The 16,205-nt window shown below is 41.4% G+C and overlaps 1 protein-coding gene across 3 annotated transcripts in view; it reads right to left on the bottom strand.

Moving 5' to 3' along the window:
• The window catches only part of stxbp5a (syntaxin binding protein 5a (tomosyn)), a 91,288-nt gene that overhangs the window by 4,735 nt on the left and 70,348 nt on the right, over positions 1 to 16,205 (bottom strand). The window contains exons 10-25 of one of the 3 annotated variants that reach the window (XM_068342419.1): positions 15,481 to 15,559; positions 14,892 to 15,046; positions 13,676 to 13,748; positions 13,349 to 13,496; positions 11,759 to 11,826; positions 10,564 to 10,604; positions 9,899 to 10,119; positions 8,496 to 8,668; positions 8,065 to 8,190; positions 7,722 to 7,873; positions 6,245 to 6,307; positions 3,860 to 3,913; positions 2,137 to 2,186; positions 861 to 1,143; positions 363 to 732; positions 28 to 193 (exon numbers count right to left, since the gene is read on the bottom strand). In XM_068342419.1, the coding sequence (XP_068198520.1) occupies positions 28 to 193; positions 363 to 732; positions 861 to 1,143; positions 2,137 to 2,186; positions 3,860 to 3,913; positions 6,245 to 6,307; positions 7,722 to 7,873; positions 8,065 to 8,190; positions 8,496 to 8,668; positions 9,899 to 10,119; positions 10,564 to 10,604; positions 11,759 to 11,826; positions 13,349 to 13,496; positions 13,676 to 13,748; positions 14,892 to 15,046; positions 15,481 to 15,559 (2,222 nt within the window). The remainder of the gene's footprint in view (positions 1 to 27; positions 194 to 362; positions 733 to 860; positions 1,144 to 2,136; positions 2,187 to 3,859; positions 3,914 to 6,244; positions 6,308 to 7,721; positions 7,874 to 8,064; positions 8,191 to 8,495; positions 8,669 to 9,898; positions 10,120 to 10,563; positions 10,605 to 11,758; positions 11,827 to 13,348; positions 13,497 to 13,675; positions 13,749 to 14,891; positions 15,047 to 15,480; positions 15,560 to 16,205) is intronic. The other 2 variants (XM_068342420.1, XM_068342421.1) reach the window with 2 other exon arrangements.

Genomic DNA, 16,205 nt, shown 5'->3' with positions numbered 1-16,205 from the left:
AATCTACGACATGCTGAATTAACCGACCTGCAGGTTTTCACAGATATCCTGGCTGTAAGTGATCCTCTGGATCTCAGTGGGGGAGCAGAGGTACATGGCCTGACCCAGATTGGTGAAGCAGAATGTTCTGGCTATCCGCATGTCAGTCAGAGGCAGGTAGTTCACGTCGATGAGCGGTCTCAGGCCGGGTACACTGGAGCAGGGACACAGAAACCATCACTTTAGATCCATCGACCCGCTGTCAGTTAAAGGCTTTCATCAGAAGTCAGGGTCAAGTCTACTTGTATCTAATAATATCATCGAGATATAATCAAACTGACTTTGATTGATGGCTTTATAAAGACAAGTTATTTCCGTCTCACCTGAGGGTCATGATGTGTCCGTTGGCGCAGAAACACGCCACGCACACGCCTTGGCTCATCTGCACCACGTCTGCCCGCAGGATGAAGGATGTCTCTGTGATACTGTGTTTATAGATGCAGGTCTGGGAGGGGAGGGACATGACTTTGGCCTGTTTCTCTGAACACACCACTGCGTACTGGGTCTCATTGAGGTCCTGGGAGCTGGAGGGGGACACCGACACGGGCCTCCGCTTACGGACTTTCTCCCTTTCTTCACCATCGGTTATGATGTTGGGCTCAAACCAAGGCTCGTACATGTGGGGCAACAAGGAACCCGACGAGTCCAAGAAAGCCATCCGCATGATGCTGCCCTTCAGCCGAACCAACATGCCTGATGAGTGGAGGGAGTCAACACAGAATTTAACTGCATCTTTCTTTCCAAATAGGGGGTGTTATTTTAAAACTTTCATTACATTGCGGCATGAAAGCATTTTCTTCTGTCTTTCTCTTGACACCCACCTGTAGGGGAGATGATTACTGGCTGCAGTTGCCGTTGCTCACCAGCAGGTGGCAGCATGAGTGCCAGCGCCAGGACAGTGCCAAGGGAGGTGCCCACATAGAGGCATGGTGTCAAAGTGCTGTCCCCCTTCCGGGCAAACGTCTCGCTAAAGTGGAAGGCGGTGATGGCCTCCCGCGCCTCCTTGTCGATGCTGGTGACGCTGGAGGAGCGTGAGCGGCTAAAGGAATTGTCCCTGTGGTCTAATGGGTTGGCACCCCGTGGCGGGCATACAGATAGGAGGACAGTGAGGAGAAAACAGAGAGGTAAAGCACCCATAATGCAACACAGGAGGGACAAAAGTGCACAGATGACGTCATGGATTGCATATGTGAAATGTTCACGTTCAGATTTAAAATATATACTGTACGGGGCGGAATTTTGCAGCAAACCAAGAGGAATCCAAAAATGAAGGGTTGTTGTCTAAGCTGACAACAGGTCAGAAGGCTGATCCCGTCTTATATCAAACGGACGGGTGTCAGGTTTGTGGCTTCTTGTTAACAAAGTAGAATCATTTATATATTACCTTATATGAGAACAGAAACCAATGCAATGGAATTTTTGCATATTATTCGTGCATATTATCAAATCATCCCCAATTTGCTTTTAGAATAAAAAGAAAAATCACATCTGACACTTTGGAAACATGAACACTGGTACTGTCTAACACGTATACAGATAGATGTGCTGGTACTTTTAAAATGACCCTTCAAAAAAATAACATAAATAAAAATTTTTTTGAATATTAACGCTGAAATAAAACAAATTCTCCTTTTTTTTTTTAAATCAATGTCTGCATTTGAAAATTTTTTAAATGGATCAATAAAAGAGAGAAAGGAAAGACATGAACACAGAAGAGAAAAAGCTGTAAAAGTTACAGAAAGCTTTACAGTGAAAATGGCATGTGCATATTTTAATTCAGCACCACTGACCACTAGAAGAGCCCCCATTGAGGTCAAAAGGTGGAGGAGGAAGGGGGGGGGGCAGAGCACATCAGATAATTTCACACTGAATTTGATTCCAACATTCGGATTTAGCTCAGTTCATTTCTATCCTGGTCAGATCGGTGCTACTTGTGTCTCATGCAAACTTAGGAGAACATTTGCACAGCTTGCCAATTTTGAAAGCTAATAACCAGATGAAACTGGACTAATGGGATGTGTTTGAGTCCAGCTGAGGTGAGAAAGGTAAACTTCATTTCCATACAAATTCTTTGGAGACACGAGATCAAGGCTTACCCAAGTCTGGCTTTAGCTCAGTAGGCAAGCTTAATTTCCGTGACATCCTTGCTGGAAAAAAGAGAACATCCCTCTTTACAAACACACATCTAAGCTAAAACACAGTGCCATGCAAAGCTAGGTAACTAGCATTGGGCTTTAATAGTGCACAGAGCTAAAATACATGTAAATGACAGAAGGCTGTGGATCGGGTGCCACGGACGGGGGTGGGGGGTGGGGGGATTGTTCATTAGAGCAGAGGAGCCAAAATGCTTTACTCAAGAAAAGACACTGCGTAACGACACCCCCCGTCACACAGACGCATGCCGTGAACGACAAAACAAGGTGAGGGGCGCTTGACTACGCAACACACACCCCCCCCTCCCCGGAGGAGACAAGAGTAAGACACATCGAGCCATCCAGAGACCTCATGCCACAGGATCATGCACCAAGAACAACTGAACAGGAGACAGAAACTGAACAGGAGATGGAAGAAGACAGTGGAAAGGGTCAAAGGTCACGCATGTGTTCTTTTCTTGCAATCCATAAGAATGTATAGGATGTCTATAGGAGAAATATTGATTAATTTTCTGTCTTTAAATCTTTTTGTTTTGTTTTTACTGTCCCCCCCAAAAACTCAATTTCACTTTGCTTGACATTAATTCTCTTTATTATAAACGCCCTTTTGTCCTAATTCAGGCACGTTTTTGCTTCTATCGTAATTGTCAGAGGTAGTAACTTTAATGTCTGACATTGTTAATTAAATTTCAGCGCTGTCCATCATTAATATACACAAATCTACTACTGCGGCTTTTTCTTACCTTCTGTTTAGCTCCATTTATGGGGCCTTGCATATCCACACAAGTGCTTTAACTTATTCTGGTCTAATTAGACGTCTGCTGAGAATGAATGAATCGCCTCTGCCCTCCACCGGCGCTACAAAGGGTTTGGAATATTTAAATGAGGTACGGCTGCTTGAAAAGAATCTATGATGCAGATTTGAGATAGAGGGGTCCAGTCCAGGTGGGGGGGGGGGGTCAAACCTCCAACCTCTGATGTAGCGATCATCTTCCGCTCATTATCAACCTGAATTTAATAAAAGCATTAAATCCAGAACCCCCTGCCTTCCGCAGACAAAAAGCTTTGCTTTCCGTTCAGGCAATAAAAATGGATTTTATCAGCATCAGTACTGAAGAAACACAAAAGACACATCTGGACAGATGATTCGCTCTCTGCTCTGTTTGGACAGAGAACGTTAATCATAGAAGTCGTAACGTACACAGGGAGTCTGCTGCAGGTCAGGACAGATCACACGCAGACACAGGTACGTGTACAATATGAAACTCATGCTACTTACAGGTAGCATGCAAGTGTTCTGAATATTCTACATCGTGTGCATGGGGAGCGGAATTCCTGTCCTGACTGTAGGTTAGCCTCTGCTCTGCAAACTTTCAGTTATGCATTTATTTTTCTACACAAACTTTTGTCCTTAATATATTATTTAAAATATAAGTAAATTGCTTTTAGACAAGGAAAACAAAACTATAAAAACTAGCACAAACCAAAAGAAAGTGGAACAGAAGCTAACCCGGAAGTGAAGCTGAACTTGTGGATCTCTATTCTGTATTTCCCCCCCCCCACCGGGGTGATCAATGACACGGAGGACAAAGACAGGGGGAGGACAAATCTGGACTCTGTCCCGCCTACACAGCCTGTCAGGAAACATCTCCAGCAGCCAATCTTACCTCCTCTACCACCTCCATTGTAGAACTGTTGTAGATTGCTGTTTGACATCAACACTTTTGGGGGGGGTGTCAGGGGGAAAGTAGAGTAAATGTGCAGTTAGAAAACACTCTTCACCCTCGTGGATCACTTTGTTGCAACAAACTGGCCTCTTTTCTTGAATAACAGTTCGAAATTCATCAAAGTAGTGAAAGTCATTTTTTTCTCCTATGTTAATAAACCTTCTAGCCTAGAAAACAATTCACACATGAGGATATACACAATGTCAGCTTCCTTATTATAAGAATAGATTATTAGATTAGTATTTTTTACAGAGCATTAACAGTTTATGTAACAGTTGCTCCAGAAATAATAAAAATAATCTTTGGATAGATTCTTATTTCTTCGGAGCACAACCAAAGAATGATCAGGTCCGTTTTGTTGGTGTGCAGTTCAGCACCATAAATTATAAGGTAGGGTAGGTCATTTCTTTGGGAGCAAAATCCCTAAAATTCTTAAATCAATAAATCAAACGCTCTGACAAAGAGGGAGGAGGTGTCTGTGGCTGTCGCCAGCCATTTACAATCTCACCAGCCCACCGTCTGTCTGTCCAGGGCCGAACTACCATCATGACTCAGACAACATTTGACAAAGTCATCAACAAGGCCGGGTGGATACCCCGTAGGTTAGCAGCAGCCAACGGCACAAAAATGTCAGAAAAAAGTACAGAAAGATTTCAACTGCAGTCAAGATTTCCAAAAAAAAAACACCTAATAGTTAAGACCTATTTCTAACCAGCCATAGTTCTTCTGAGCTCATGCAGTGATATCTGCTTCCACAAAGTTGTGACCCTAACTTTGTCCGTCCCTTTGACCAACAGAGCCCCTTGAGGACACTCCTTTCACACCCCCTCACGACGGCATCACCGGGTCGCCGCTGACCCTCGTTTATCTGCCTGTTTTCGACCATTCACACATCTTTTCCTGTCATTTGTCTGTTTAGATCAAACATTACATTTCTTTAATATCCACTCAGTGCCCTTTTATTAGGATAATGAAATCACATCATGATCATCATCACAGCTGTTTAACTTGTGTCTGTGTGACCTCATTTAACGGAGTTACTAGGGATGAAAGAACTTTTTTGGTTTTATATTAAAAAAAAAATCTAGCTTGCTCTTTCCAACTTCAGCTTTAAGCTATTTTTTAATGCAAATTCCACTAGTCATCGTACTGCAGCTGACGTCAAGGTTAAAGAGTCCACACTGCATGAACAGAGATTCTAATTATTGTTTCTGACAGATCTTGTGTTTACAAAAAAAAAAAAAATCCACATTATCGCTAGATTAAATGACTGAGAAAGGTCCTTGCTGGAAGACACCTTATCTCTCTGTCCTATTAATAATGCAGAGCAGACAGATGTATCAGACCATAATCTGGGGGGGGGGGGGGGCAGCAGCAGCAGAATCAAGACTCACGTTTGTTTTCCGTCTGATCTTTTTTTTTTTTTGTTTAAAAGCATCTTATTTTCAAGGTTCACGTGCAAAATTAGCAGTTTGAAGTGAGATGTGGAATGTTTTGGCTTTAAACATCTAAAGCTGGAATATTAAGAATGTAGATTATGAAAGAAACAAGTAAGAGACCATCTATCTGCTGGAACACACCAGGTCGTGGTTGCATACTGTTCACAGTGACAACGCATTTTTTCATTTTGTTTTATTCAGAAATATGAAAAGTAATGTGATCATATTCTGCACGGATCGGCCTTGGAACAGTGCGCCCAGACGCATTTAAATGTTTAATTGGAAGAAAATCCAAGTCAAAAGTTCAATTGCACCATCTCACAACTCATTATACATTTAACTTGAAGATCATTTTTCAAAGTTATGCAGTTGCTAAATGTGAAAATACCGGAGGCCTGTCGGGTTGAACTTCTCACTTTGATTCATGGAAATTTCCGACTTTCTGCAGAGTTTTAATTCAGTTTAGGGGTTCTCAGCTGTCACAATGAATCGGCATCATAGGCAGGTTTACAGTCTGTGACACAGTTCTCCAGAATAACATTAAAACCCATGTATTCCTGTCTTTTGAACTCTACAAAAGTTTAATAAGAATTAGAGAGAATTAGAGAAAATGCTCTTGAAAAACACATTTGCGTGACTTAAACCAGACACTCCATTATAAAAAATAAAGTCTGTATGATGAACACTTAATAAAATACTTATGAAGACATTTCTCTTCACCTCTTCACCAATGCTCCTCTTATGGAATCCCAGCAGTAAATCGTGCTGTGGACCTTTTTTTTTTTTTTTTTTTTTTGACTGACTCAGTGTTTGAGTGATGTCTCAGTAACACAAAGCCTCTGCTCAACTCTTTTTCTTGTTGTTAAGACGCTGAAGGATATGTTACCTGAAGTGGGAGACTTGCACCGGTCCTCCGATGTGGCTGAGCCTTCATTGATATCACAAAGACCTGCAGCGGAAGTCATAAAATTCAGTTACAACACACTAACCGTATAATACAGACCATAATTTATCATATGCTAAGAGAAACTTCACATCAATGACTATATCTGTATGTTTACAGGAGACTGAGACAAGCCTCTGTTCTCATTTAACACAGGAAGGAGACTACGTGCATCATCTCAGTTTGCTTTTAATGTCGTTTTAAGGTCTAAATCCTCTTTCCTGACTGATGGAGTGTCAGAATGTGTGTGTGGGTGTGTGACATTGTCCTACGAGGCAGGAGGCCAAGCCGACAGCAGTCTCTGTTGGCAGAGAAACACAGCTGGACGTCTGATTAGGGTTAGCGCTCGCCAGGCTCTGACAGGTGCCAGCCCACTGCTCAACAGTCAGTGACACCAGATGCTCCGTGTGTGTATTCACACGTGCATTCGCTCGCGCGTGCGTGAGCTTCAACTCACGCTTGTGTGTCGGTTTTGAATGTACGCCTCCGCCTTTTTTACGCAAAATAAAAAAAACAAATATCCGCAGGCAAGCGTTTACAAATTCATTCCGTCCAACTTTTTGCTTCATCATGACAATGCAGCATCTTCTGTGGAGCTGCGCTGCCATCGCCCGACACAGGGTGGCAGTGTGTCCACACTGAAAACGCCTCATCGGCTACCTCTTGAGGCTGCAGTGGTAAAGAGGGGAACAGGGATGGGCTGTAGGGGTGAGACGGCAAAAAAAATAAAAAAATAAAAAAGGAGAGGCTAACGGACAAAGAAAGTTGTCCGTTAGCCTTGAGCGAGGTGTGTTTTAGAGGATGCGGTTCCATGACTTCATTCATTCAACGCTTGGATCGGTTACAGTTTAGTTTCTTCAGCAGTGACCTTGTGGGGCTTCCTGCATCCCAGGTACCATCTGATAGTGGGCTCTAGGGGCACAAACCCACCAGAACGTTCAATCAAAAGACCTGGACCTGAAAACCAACCTGGAATACAAAATCTGATAATGCTCCTCGGTCGCTTGCACGAACTACAATGTGATCCAAATTATTTTGGTAGTCCAAATACTTATATTAGGCTCCATTTACATTTAAATAGAAAAATTCCAGGCTTTAACCTGGACATTAGAGCCTGGAATTTTTTCCTTTGCCTCTAAAACAAGGCAGGATTAATCACGAGACATGTTTAATGTCAAAAAATCCAATTAATCGGAGAAATAAATCACGTGGAGTACGTACAATGAAAAGCTCTTTTTTTTTTGCTCCAGAAACAACATCAGCAGCACCTCCATAGATGAACGGTTTGAGGAGAAGACCTGTCTCCCCTGACTTCATCTAACTACGCTGTTCTGGTTGTACTAAACCTTCTACATCTACTGTTTTGATGATTTTACTCATCTATTTTTTCATACTCTTCATGTCCTTTTTTTCTCATTACCTCCAGAAGGTTGCCGTGTCTTTCTTGGCGAGCGGGGCTGTCGTTGGTAGGGGTCACTGGAGCCGTAAAGCTCAACCGTCCCCAGGTTGAGCACCACAGTCTTCTGGACGTAATCCACCACCGCCAGACCATTACTGTTGCCAAAAACCACACTGGGGGGGGGGGGGGTTGCAGAATCAGGTAACAGAATCAGGATGTGGAGCTAAAAAATCTATAAAGCACAAAAACTGAGGTAATGATCAGATTTTCATGAATTGTGTTGGTAGATCTTCATCATTTTAATATAAATAAGTGTTGGAACTGTCAGGGGGGAACTAATTCATGACTGTGTCTGCGTACTCACAGGCCGTAGGAAGAATTGAGCGCCAGACTGGTGATCTGCTGAGGAGGCTCTCCACTCACCCACACTAACTGAACCACCAGGTCCACCTGGTAACCAGGAGACTGCTTCAGAGGAACGCTGCGCACTCTGGACGGGAGACACAGAGAGAAGAAGAAAAAACAGAAGCAATGAGAGATTTAAAAAAAAAAAAAAGAAAAAAAAAAAAGCTTCATTAAGTGTTTAAGTGCAGCTGCAGTTATGAAACAAGGTTTTACTCAGGGTCTGGCATGAGCGACGGCTGGGGGGATGACGGGCAGGCTGGGGCTGACAACGCTTCAGGCGCTGGTTAAGTCTGTACAAGAGTGCTTGAGGCAAAAGACTCTTGTGTGTGTGTGTGTGTGTGTGAAAACCTGGTTTTTCAGCGTGTGTGTGTGTGTGTGTTTGCTTCATACTTGAGGCACGGCACGTTGCCTCCATCCGAGTTGTTGCTGCTGGTCGAGGGGTGAGAAGGTGGGCCACTCGTTTGAGGGGAGGCACCGGGGGTGGGATGTGCTGATGTCTGCTCTCCCACTCCATCTGGAGACTCCATGTCATTCAGCTCGTACTGCATTCGCACCTCTAGTAGCTGTCAAAGGCAAACAGACACACAAGGACACACACACACACATACACATACACAAAATCACAGAGAGCGACATTTATAAAATAGACAAGATACACACAATCATGATGAAGGCAGAAAACATTGTAAATATAATGTTACATGAGTTTTCTCTGACACAAGCGTGTGAATGACATCTCCACAGTCATTCCGATGAGCTTTGTTTGACGTGTGTGTGCGTAGGCTTATTGAGAGTCAGAGGTCCACAATCCTGAAATAATCCAGATTTTTTTTTTCTAAATCCTCCTTCAGGCTACCTTTATGCAACCTCCGCCTTCACACAGTCACACACACACTCCCAATATGCATAAAAAAAACTCCTTTGCTTTCGCATCTGTCAGTCTCATTAGCCCCACTGACAAGTGGGAGTGAAGAAGTGATCAGTGCTCTTCTTCAAAAATTCTCACTCCTTCGACTGCCTCTCCTCCTCCAACTCAGTTTCTGCGTGCTCATAAAGAGGTGCAAAGGAACGCTTCTCTGCTAACTGCACCTTGCAGCGGCTGCGAGAACATGTTTATAACACGAGTCAGAAATTTCTGACTTGTGCATCAGCCTTCCCCTTGAAGGAAGGTGACCGGACTGAATCAGTCTTTTAATTTACTTCTAGTGAAGTAAGACCTAAAGAACTGGACAGTAAGGAAGAACCATGCTGAGTTCCAGCTGAAACAAACAAACAAACAAAAAAAAAATGTTCATGATCCTCCCACACACTCTAAGGAGTCATCTTTCTGTCTAGGATGCGATTAGAGCAAAAACAGTAATGAATGCTGAGCAAGACAGATGTTGCCAGAATCCTATGTGAATAAATCATCTTGCTGCCCACTTCACTGACAAACATTAGAAATGCAACATTTATGGACCTTATATAGGAGCTGTGAGCGCTATAACTGCCATACTGTCATGACAGTCCAGCATTGATTGTTCGCTGCTCCGTCTGTTGTCATAGTAACCATACTGCATTTGACAAGGCAAATCTTTGAGTGCATATGCATCTGTGTATATGTTCTTACATCTTATCATAGCACTGAAAGTCAACGCTGGGAGAGAAAAACAGTGGAGATGCTCATCGTCGTCATGACAGGCAGCTAAAAAAAAATCGATCTTTAACCTCATTACTTTATTTTCCTTAACATTATAACAATTATTATTATTTGTGCCCCTGATAAAGGAATCTCTGTTCCTTCTACTACACACCTGAACCACCTCAGTAGTTACTTCCAGCTTGCTGAAGCGGTAGATGATGACATTAGCTGACACTCCTGCCACACACAGCATCCTGCTCTCAGGGCACCATGCCATGATCTGAATAGCGAAGGGGTCTTCATCTGACACGTCTGTGCAGCCCTTGTCCTCCTTGGACCGGCTTCTGTCAAACACCTTCGCTGTTTTGAGCTTATAGAGCACCTGGAGCATTACTAAAAATAAAAGGAGGGGGCAAAAAAGACAAGCATCGTTATCAATGCAGGGCTATCATCTGACAATAGAACTAAAAAATATAAAAAATCAGAGGCATGTTTTATGAACTGACACATTAATAATATTAACAACAATAGGTTAAAAGTAATAATATAGTAATAATAATAATAATAATAATAATAATAATAATAATAATAATAATAATAATAATAATAATAATAGCAGCTTAATAGAGTAATAACAGTAATGATAATAATAGTAGAATTAGACTACATCTAATCAAAACTCTGTTTACTATTTTTTTTTCATTGTTTCTGTAAGATTTAATCCACTTTTTTTTTCTTTTTTTTTTTAAATTTCCATATGGAGCCTCTTGTTTTTTAGTGAACCTTCAAAAGTCATAATGGGTTGAAGCAAACAAAACAGGTATTGAGGGAACCCACTTGCAGAGGCATCCCAGAACTTCACAGTTCCATCAGCATGCCTGGAAATCCAGGTGTGAAAAAGGAAAGAAAAGATAGAGAGGAACAACAGAGAACTTTGTTCATTCATGTCTCACATTATAAAACTTAAATCTCCTATATTAGCATCATACACAGACGTGTTTGAAACTGTAATGGTGATCACATTTCTACAATAACATAAATTTGGAAGAGATAGCATTTACCATCTGTAGAACATGCAATTGACTTTTGAATTACTTTGGTCAGCTTTTATATCAAAACAGAATTTATGAAACCAAAACAAACTAAATATCAATATTAGATTAGTTTCCAATTTTTGACTATAGTCTCATGTTTCAAAGAGATTTCTTTATTGTTTTTCAAACCTTTAAAGTTTTTAACAGGGACAAAAAGAGTATGTATAGAATATTGACAAAAGTATGTGGACATATACATTTGGGGACGTTTTAAATCGTTCAGACTGGGCTACTTAGTTCAAATCAAAAGACATCTCAAAAACTGATACTTAACACAGTATGTATTTAACAAAAAAATAATTTATTCTTATAGGTTTCCCTGGTTTGTTGTAGAAGAGCTAGACTGACCACCAGGACGCCAATGGAAGCTATTTCACGGACCTGTAGTGACGGACTTGAGTAAACCCATCATGGCTGAGTGGGTGCAAAAACCCGGCAGCAAGGATTTTAAAAAATTTATGGTTCTTCCCAAAAAAGGGAAGGTTATTTTAGCACTATTACTCCCACATACTAATAGCTGATTAAAAATGAACATACATGTTCAGCGTTAGAATTGACACATTAGATTTATTACCAAATTATACACACTGGTCTCACAGAAAAGTTTCCCAGACTTCTAATAGTTCAGGTGTTAATTCAGCTGAATGGATTGTTTCAGTCAGACTGAATAATAAGGTATGAAGGGGGCGAGGATAGAAAGAGGAATGAGACAAAAGAGTACCCCAATTCATACCTCAATGTCACTTCTATGGGTGTGTTCTGTTAAAAATGCACGCTCTTACCTTGTTGACAGCCTAGTGCTGGATGGTAAACATCTCAAAGTACACATGATTGGAATATATTAAGACCTACACGAAATGTGTCGACACTCTGCAGGGGAAAGTAAGTCACAGAACTGCAGCAAGACGATTATGGTAATGAAATCGGTATCTTCTCACCCGGTGACGATGATCTCTGGGTAGCTTTGTGTACCTTGACCCCAGTTTCCACCACTAACAGGCCAGTCCTGGTAAGACGCAGACACAAACAGAATACAAGAGTGAAGCAGAGAAAACAGGTAGAGGAACACCAACTACTGTAGCTCAACAAAGTAGGAACATTGAGTAGGAACCCTGTCTTCTGCAGCCTCTTCTCTCACACCAACTACCTTCATGTCCTCTTTCACTACATCCATAAACCTCCTCTTTGGTCTTCCTCTAGGCCTCCTGCCTGGCAGTTCAAAACTCAGCATCCTTCTACCAATATATTCATTATCTCTCCTCTGGACATGTCCAAACCATCTCAGTCTGGCCTCTCTGACTTTATCTCCAAAACCTCTAACATTTGCTGTCCCTCTGATGTACTCATTCCTGATCCTATCCTTCCTGGTCACTCCCAAAGAGAACCTCAGCATCTTCATCTCTGCTACCTCCAGCTCTGTCTCCTGTCTTTTCCTCAGTGACACTGTCTCTAGACCAAACAACATCGCTGGTCTCACCACAGTTTTGTACACCTTTCCTTTCGTTTTATCTAAAACTCTTCTATCACATATCACACCTGACACTTTCCTTCACCCGTTCCATCCATGAATACACTGCACATATGCGAGTCATCATAAGTAAACAGGCAGGAATCTTTTGTGTACTCCTGCAATGAGCCATTATGCACCTCAATGAGTGTGTCTTTTCATCTGAGTGTGTGTCGGCGGGGGGTCTTGCTTTGAACACAGTTACACATACAAAGGTCACCAGTATGACTCACGGTGATCTTTCTGTGAGAATGCCCTCCCGTAGCTCAGCTAGGCTTTTGCTTAAAAAATAGAAAAAGAGCAGCAAAGCTGCCAGTTTGGGTCAGTACATGCTGACATTTCCGACAGGCTAGAACAAGGCGACAAGGAAAAGAACATAGGCGTACATAATGGGTGAAGGAGCAGGGGGTCCGTCTCAGATGATACAAGGATCTGACTAAAGACAGAAGACACAGGTACAAAAGAGTGGAAGATCGTTCAGCAATATGAAGCTCTCTTATCGTCCATTTAGCTTCGGTTAAACAATGAGATATGTTGAGCACGAGTCCCACGATGCATTTGGTTCTTGGCTAATGTATGTCCATATATGTATTAATGCGTCCTTTATCAAGAAGCCTTGTGGCATGATACTTCGAGGGTGTCCTGTGGAGCATTTGCTTTTCTAATTTAAGCGTTTAGTTCTTTTATGGCACTGCTATCCAGAACTGCATGAGGGGAACGCTATCCTCAGGATGCTATCACATTGTTCTACATCATTAATCTGTGATACAAGGTGTTTTCAAAGAATTGTTTTGTGATGGAGTAGTGGTAATTAATTTTAATTTGAAAGTAAATCTTATCTGCTTCTGTTCAAGAGCACCCCGTCAACGGTTGCAATCATCGACAAGCAGCCAACAGCAATTTTCTTAACGGGGGATTCATACTTATTTTACATTTTTCTCATTTTCTTATCATTTTGCAGTAACATGGCACGGAAACATTCAGTATAACATTAAATGACCAAAGACACTCCACTTGGTACCTTTTTGCTGTATCCCTGTCGTTTCTGACGTGAGCCGACAGAGTAAAGTGCAGGTATGAGATCCACAGGGCAGTCGGCAAAGTACTCGCAGCAGGTCACGGGAGACTCGTGGATAGTCAGAGGATAGGGGTTCTCAAATATGGGGTACCTGGTAATAGATATAGTCCCTCTGAATTTTATTTTTCTCTTTGCAAAGCATCTGTGCTATTCAGTTCAAACGGCACCAACACAAATAAGAGTAAGGAGAATTGGTCAAGTGTGACATTTTAGTGTACGAGCAACAAACATAAGTCAAGATGATCAAGAGTCGTCAATAAAGTCACTCACCCATTTTGTGCAAGGTCAATCACCACTAAATCCTTTTCTAAAAGGACCACCACAGCGTAAGGTTCCTGAAAATCTGTAGAGGGAAAGAGGAAGACAAGTCGTTCTTCATGTCAGACTGTTGGCAGTGTTGTGATTCCTCCAGAGAGCATCTGTCTGAATTTTACAATCCACAGGGAAATAACTGCTCAGACTTCTAGTAAACATGATCATATCTGCACCCTGAGGTCAGGAATAATTAATGCTTATTAGCATATGTGATTTATAACGGGCAAATGTTTGCATCTGCCTGAACTGGGAGCAGAGTGTCGTTATTTAAATCTTAACCTGATTAATTCATGATAAAAGTCTTGGAAAAGATTTAAACCTTTGAATACAATTCATAGAGAATGAACTAGAGCAACCTTTAGAATCAATAGATCAGCTACAGGAATCAGAACTAGGTAGATATGAGGATACAGGAGTAAAATTCAACTATGATAAAATGTTAATTATTACATTAAAAATATCTGAATAGCATAGAAACACATGTAAAGAGAATTTGTATATTGTAAGTCCTTAATAAATGTGGCCAATGGATAACATCACAAGATCCTGTTATATTTCCTTTATATCTTATTTTTAGACACTAAATGCATCAGCTGGGAGTGATGGGAGATAACTCCAGGGAAGAAACTTCACATAAATACTAAGCATCAGGAATTGTGTTTTTATCAGTGATCAATCAAATATCGTTCACTGACAATTCTGATATTGTTGTCGAAGGTTGTGACTGGTCAAGTGTAAATGGTTTATATTTTTTACGTCCCTGTTGCAGTATTTCGTCCGTCTATTTGTCTCCCCAATAGTACAAATTACATTTATGCCCGTTACATAATCTGTAACTACGTCATCATGGATTAAGCACGCATCCATAGAGATGATCAGCTATTATTGTCTAATCCAAAATCCCAGTCATGTCCATTACCAGATGAAATCCGCAGTCGGTGACATGGGGTCGTCGGTGTGAAAATGAAGTCATGATTGTTACGTAACTCAAAGATAAGTGAAGGACGGTTATCCATAATCCTTCCTAGAGTAGCATGTGCACAAAAAAATGCTTCACCACAGTTTCCATCTCCGTATCATTCAGTTTCTGACTTGGTTTATCAGTTTATTCTTCATCAAAGGAAATAAAAAATTTGTTTTTAAAAACCCAAGCAAAGAAAAGAAACCCTACCATTAGGGTATGGTGTCTCACAGAGGGTGAGGAAGTCTACTATGGGGTAATCCATCTCCAGCACAGCGGTACTCTTTCCATGCATTACCGTCAAACACGGCCGCCGACCCACCGTGTCGTACGACAGACCACCAGACAGGATTATGAAGGGTTCCCTTCAAAAACAGAGACATACAAGTTTCACTGGCTTTTCTTTTTACAAAACAACTTCATACAATTTATACCACCAAGGCTTTCTGGTCACAACACATTTAGTGTGTGATAAATATTGTCAGGTTTCCCTCCTATCCCACTCTTCATCAATAACACAAGACAAACTTTAATAGATTATTCATTTGCTTCATGCTAACAGTTAAATTTGACCTGGAAACCACCGGCTTGTTGCTCTTATTGCTTTGAAAACAGCTTTTAAAATATGTACCCTTCATGTGTTTTTGCTTCAATTGTGTCTATTAAAGCATATTGATGTCCGAGGATAGGCACTTGTCTGAAATAGTGTGTGTGTGTGTGTGTGTGTGTGTGTGTGTGTGTGTGTGTGTGTGTGTGTGTGTGTGTGTGTGTGCATGAGAACAAGAGAGAGAGACCCTACCCGTTTCTCGTGGTTTTGTACTCCACTTTGAGAATGGGTTTACAAGGCTCTGGCTTCTTCCCATCCTTGGGCTGTTTTCCTAAAATAGAACAAACAGAAGACACTTTAGTTTGCCAGTTTGTCCCTCCTCCTTTCCTCTTGTCTGTTTTGTTCTGTCATCTTGCCCCCCACCCCACCCAATTCGCTCAAGAAGCTGCACTTAAAACGCTGCTTTGAATGGTGGCCAAACAAACAACAAAATGCTATTCATCAGAAGAGAAACTAATGCCTGGGCCGAGGCATGCAAAGAAGTTGTGACGATTCATTCATCGACTCAGACGCTCAATAAGAGCATGGCTGTGCATATGATTTGGTATACATAGTAGGTGGCCAAAGTGTGTCTAATGTTTGCTGAAAGGTTACCAAGGAGTCATATTGAATACAGAAGAATAGACAGGGCAGGTCTGCATAATAAAGGATTTTTAATAACCACAACTAAAAACAAATACCCAAAAGACAATTAAAAAGGAATTATAAGCCTAACTTAAGCCAGTCAAAAGAATTTACATAATCATTCAATAAATACTGAACTAATTATATATTCAGCAGCGGAACAAACAGCTAATTAAAAATCCTGGGTGTTGAAATCCTTTCTACATTCTCCGACACAAAAACTAAGATTTTTTTATTTTTTATTTTAGGTTTATCCCATTTGTTGCACTCTGTTTAGTCCTTGTCCAAGTGAG

The sequence above is a fragment of the Antennarius striatus genome, chromosome 19 (assembly GCF_040054535.1).
Source record: "Antennarius striatus isolate MH-2024 chromosome 19, ASM4005453v1, whole genome shotgun sequence".
Lineage (NCBI taxonomy): Eukaryota > Metazoa > Chordata > Actinopteri > Lophiiformes > Antennariidae > Antennarius > Antennarius striatus.
The sequence above is the reverse complement of the archived record's forward strand: the minus strand, read 5'-3'. Positions and strand labels throughout refer to the sequence as shown.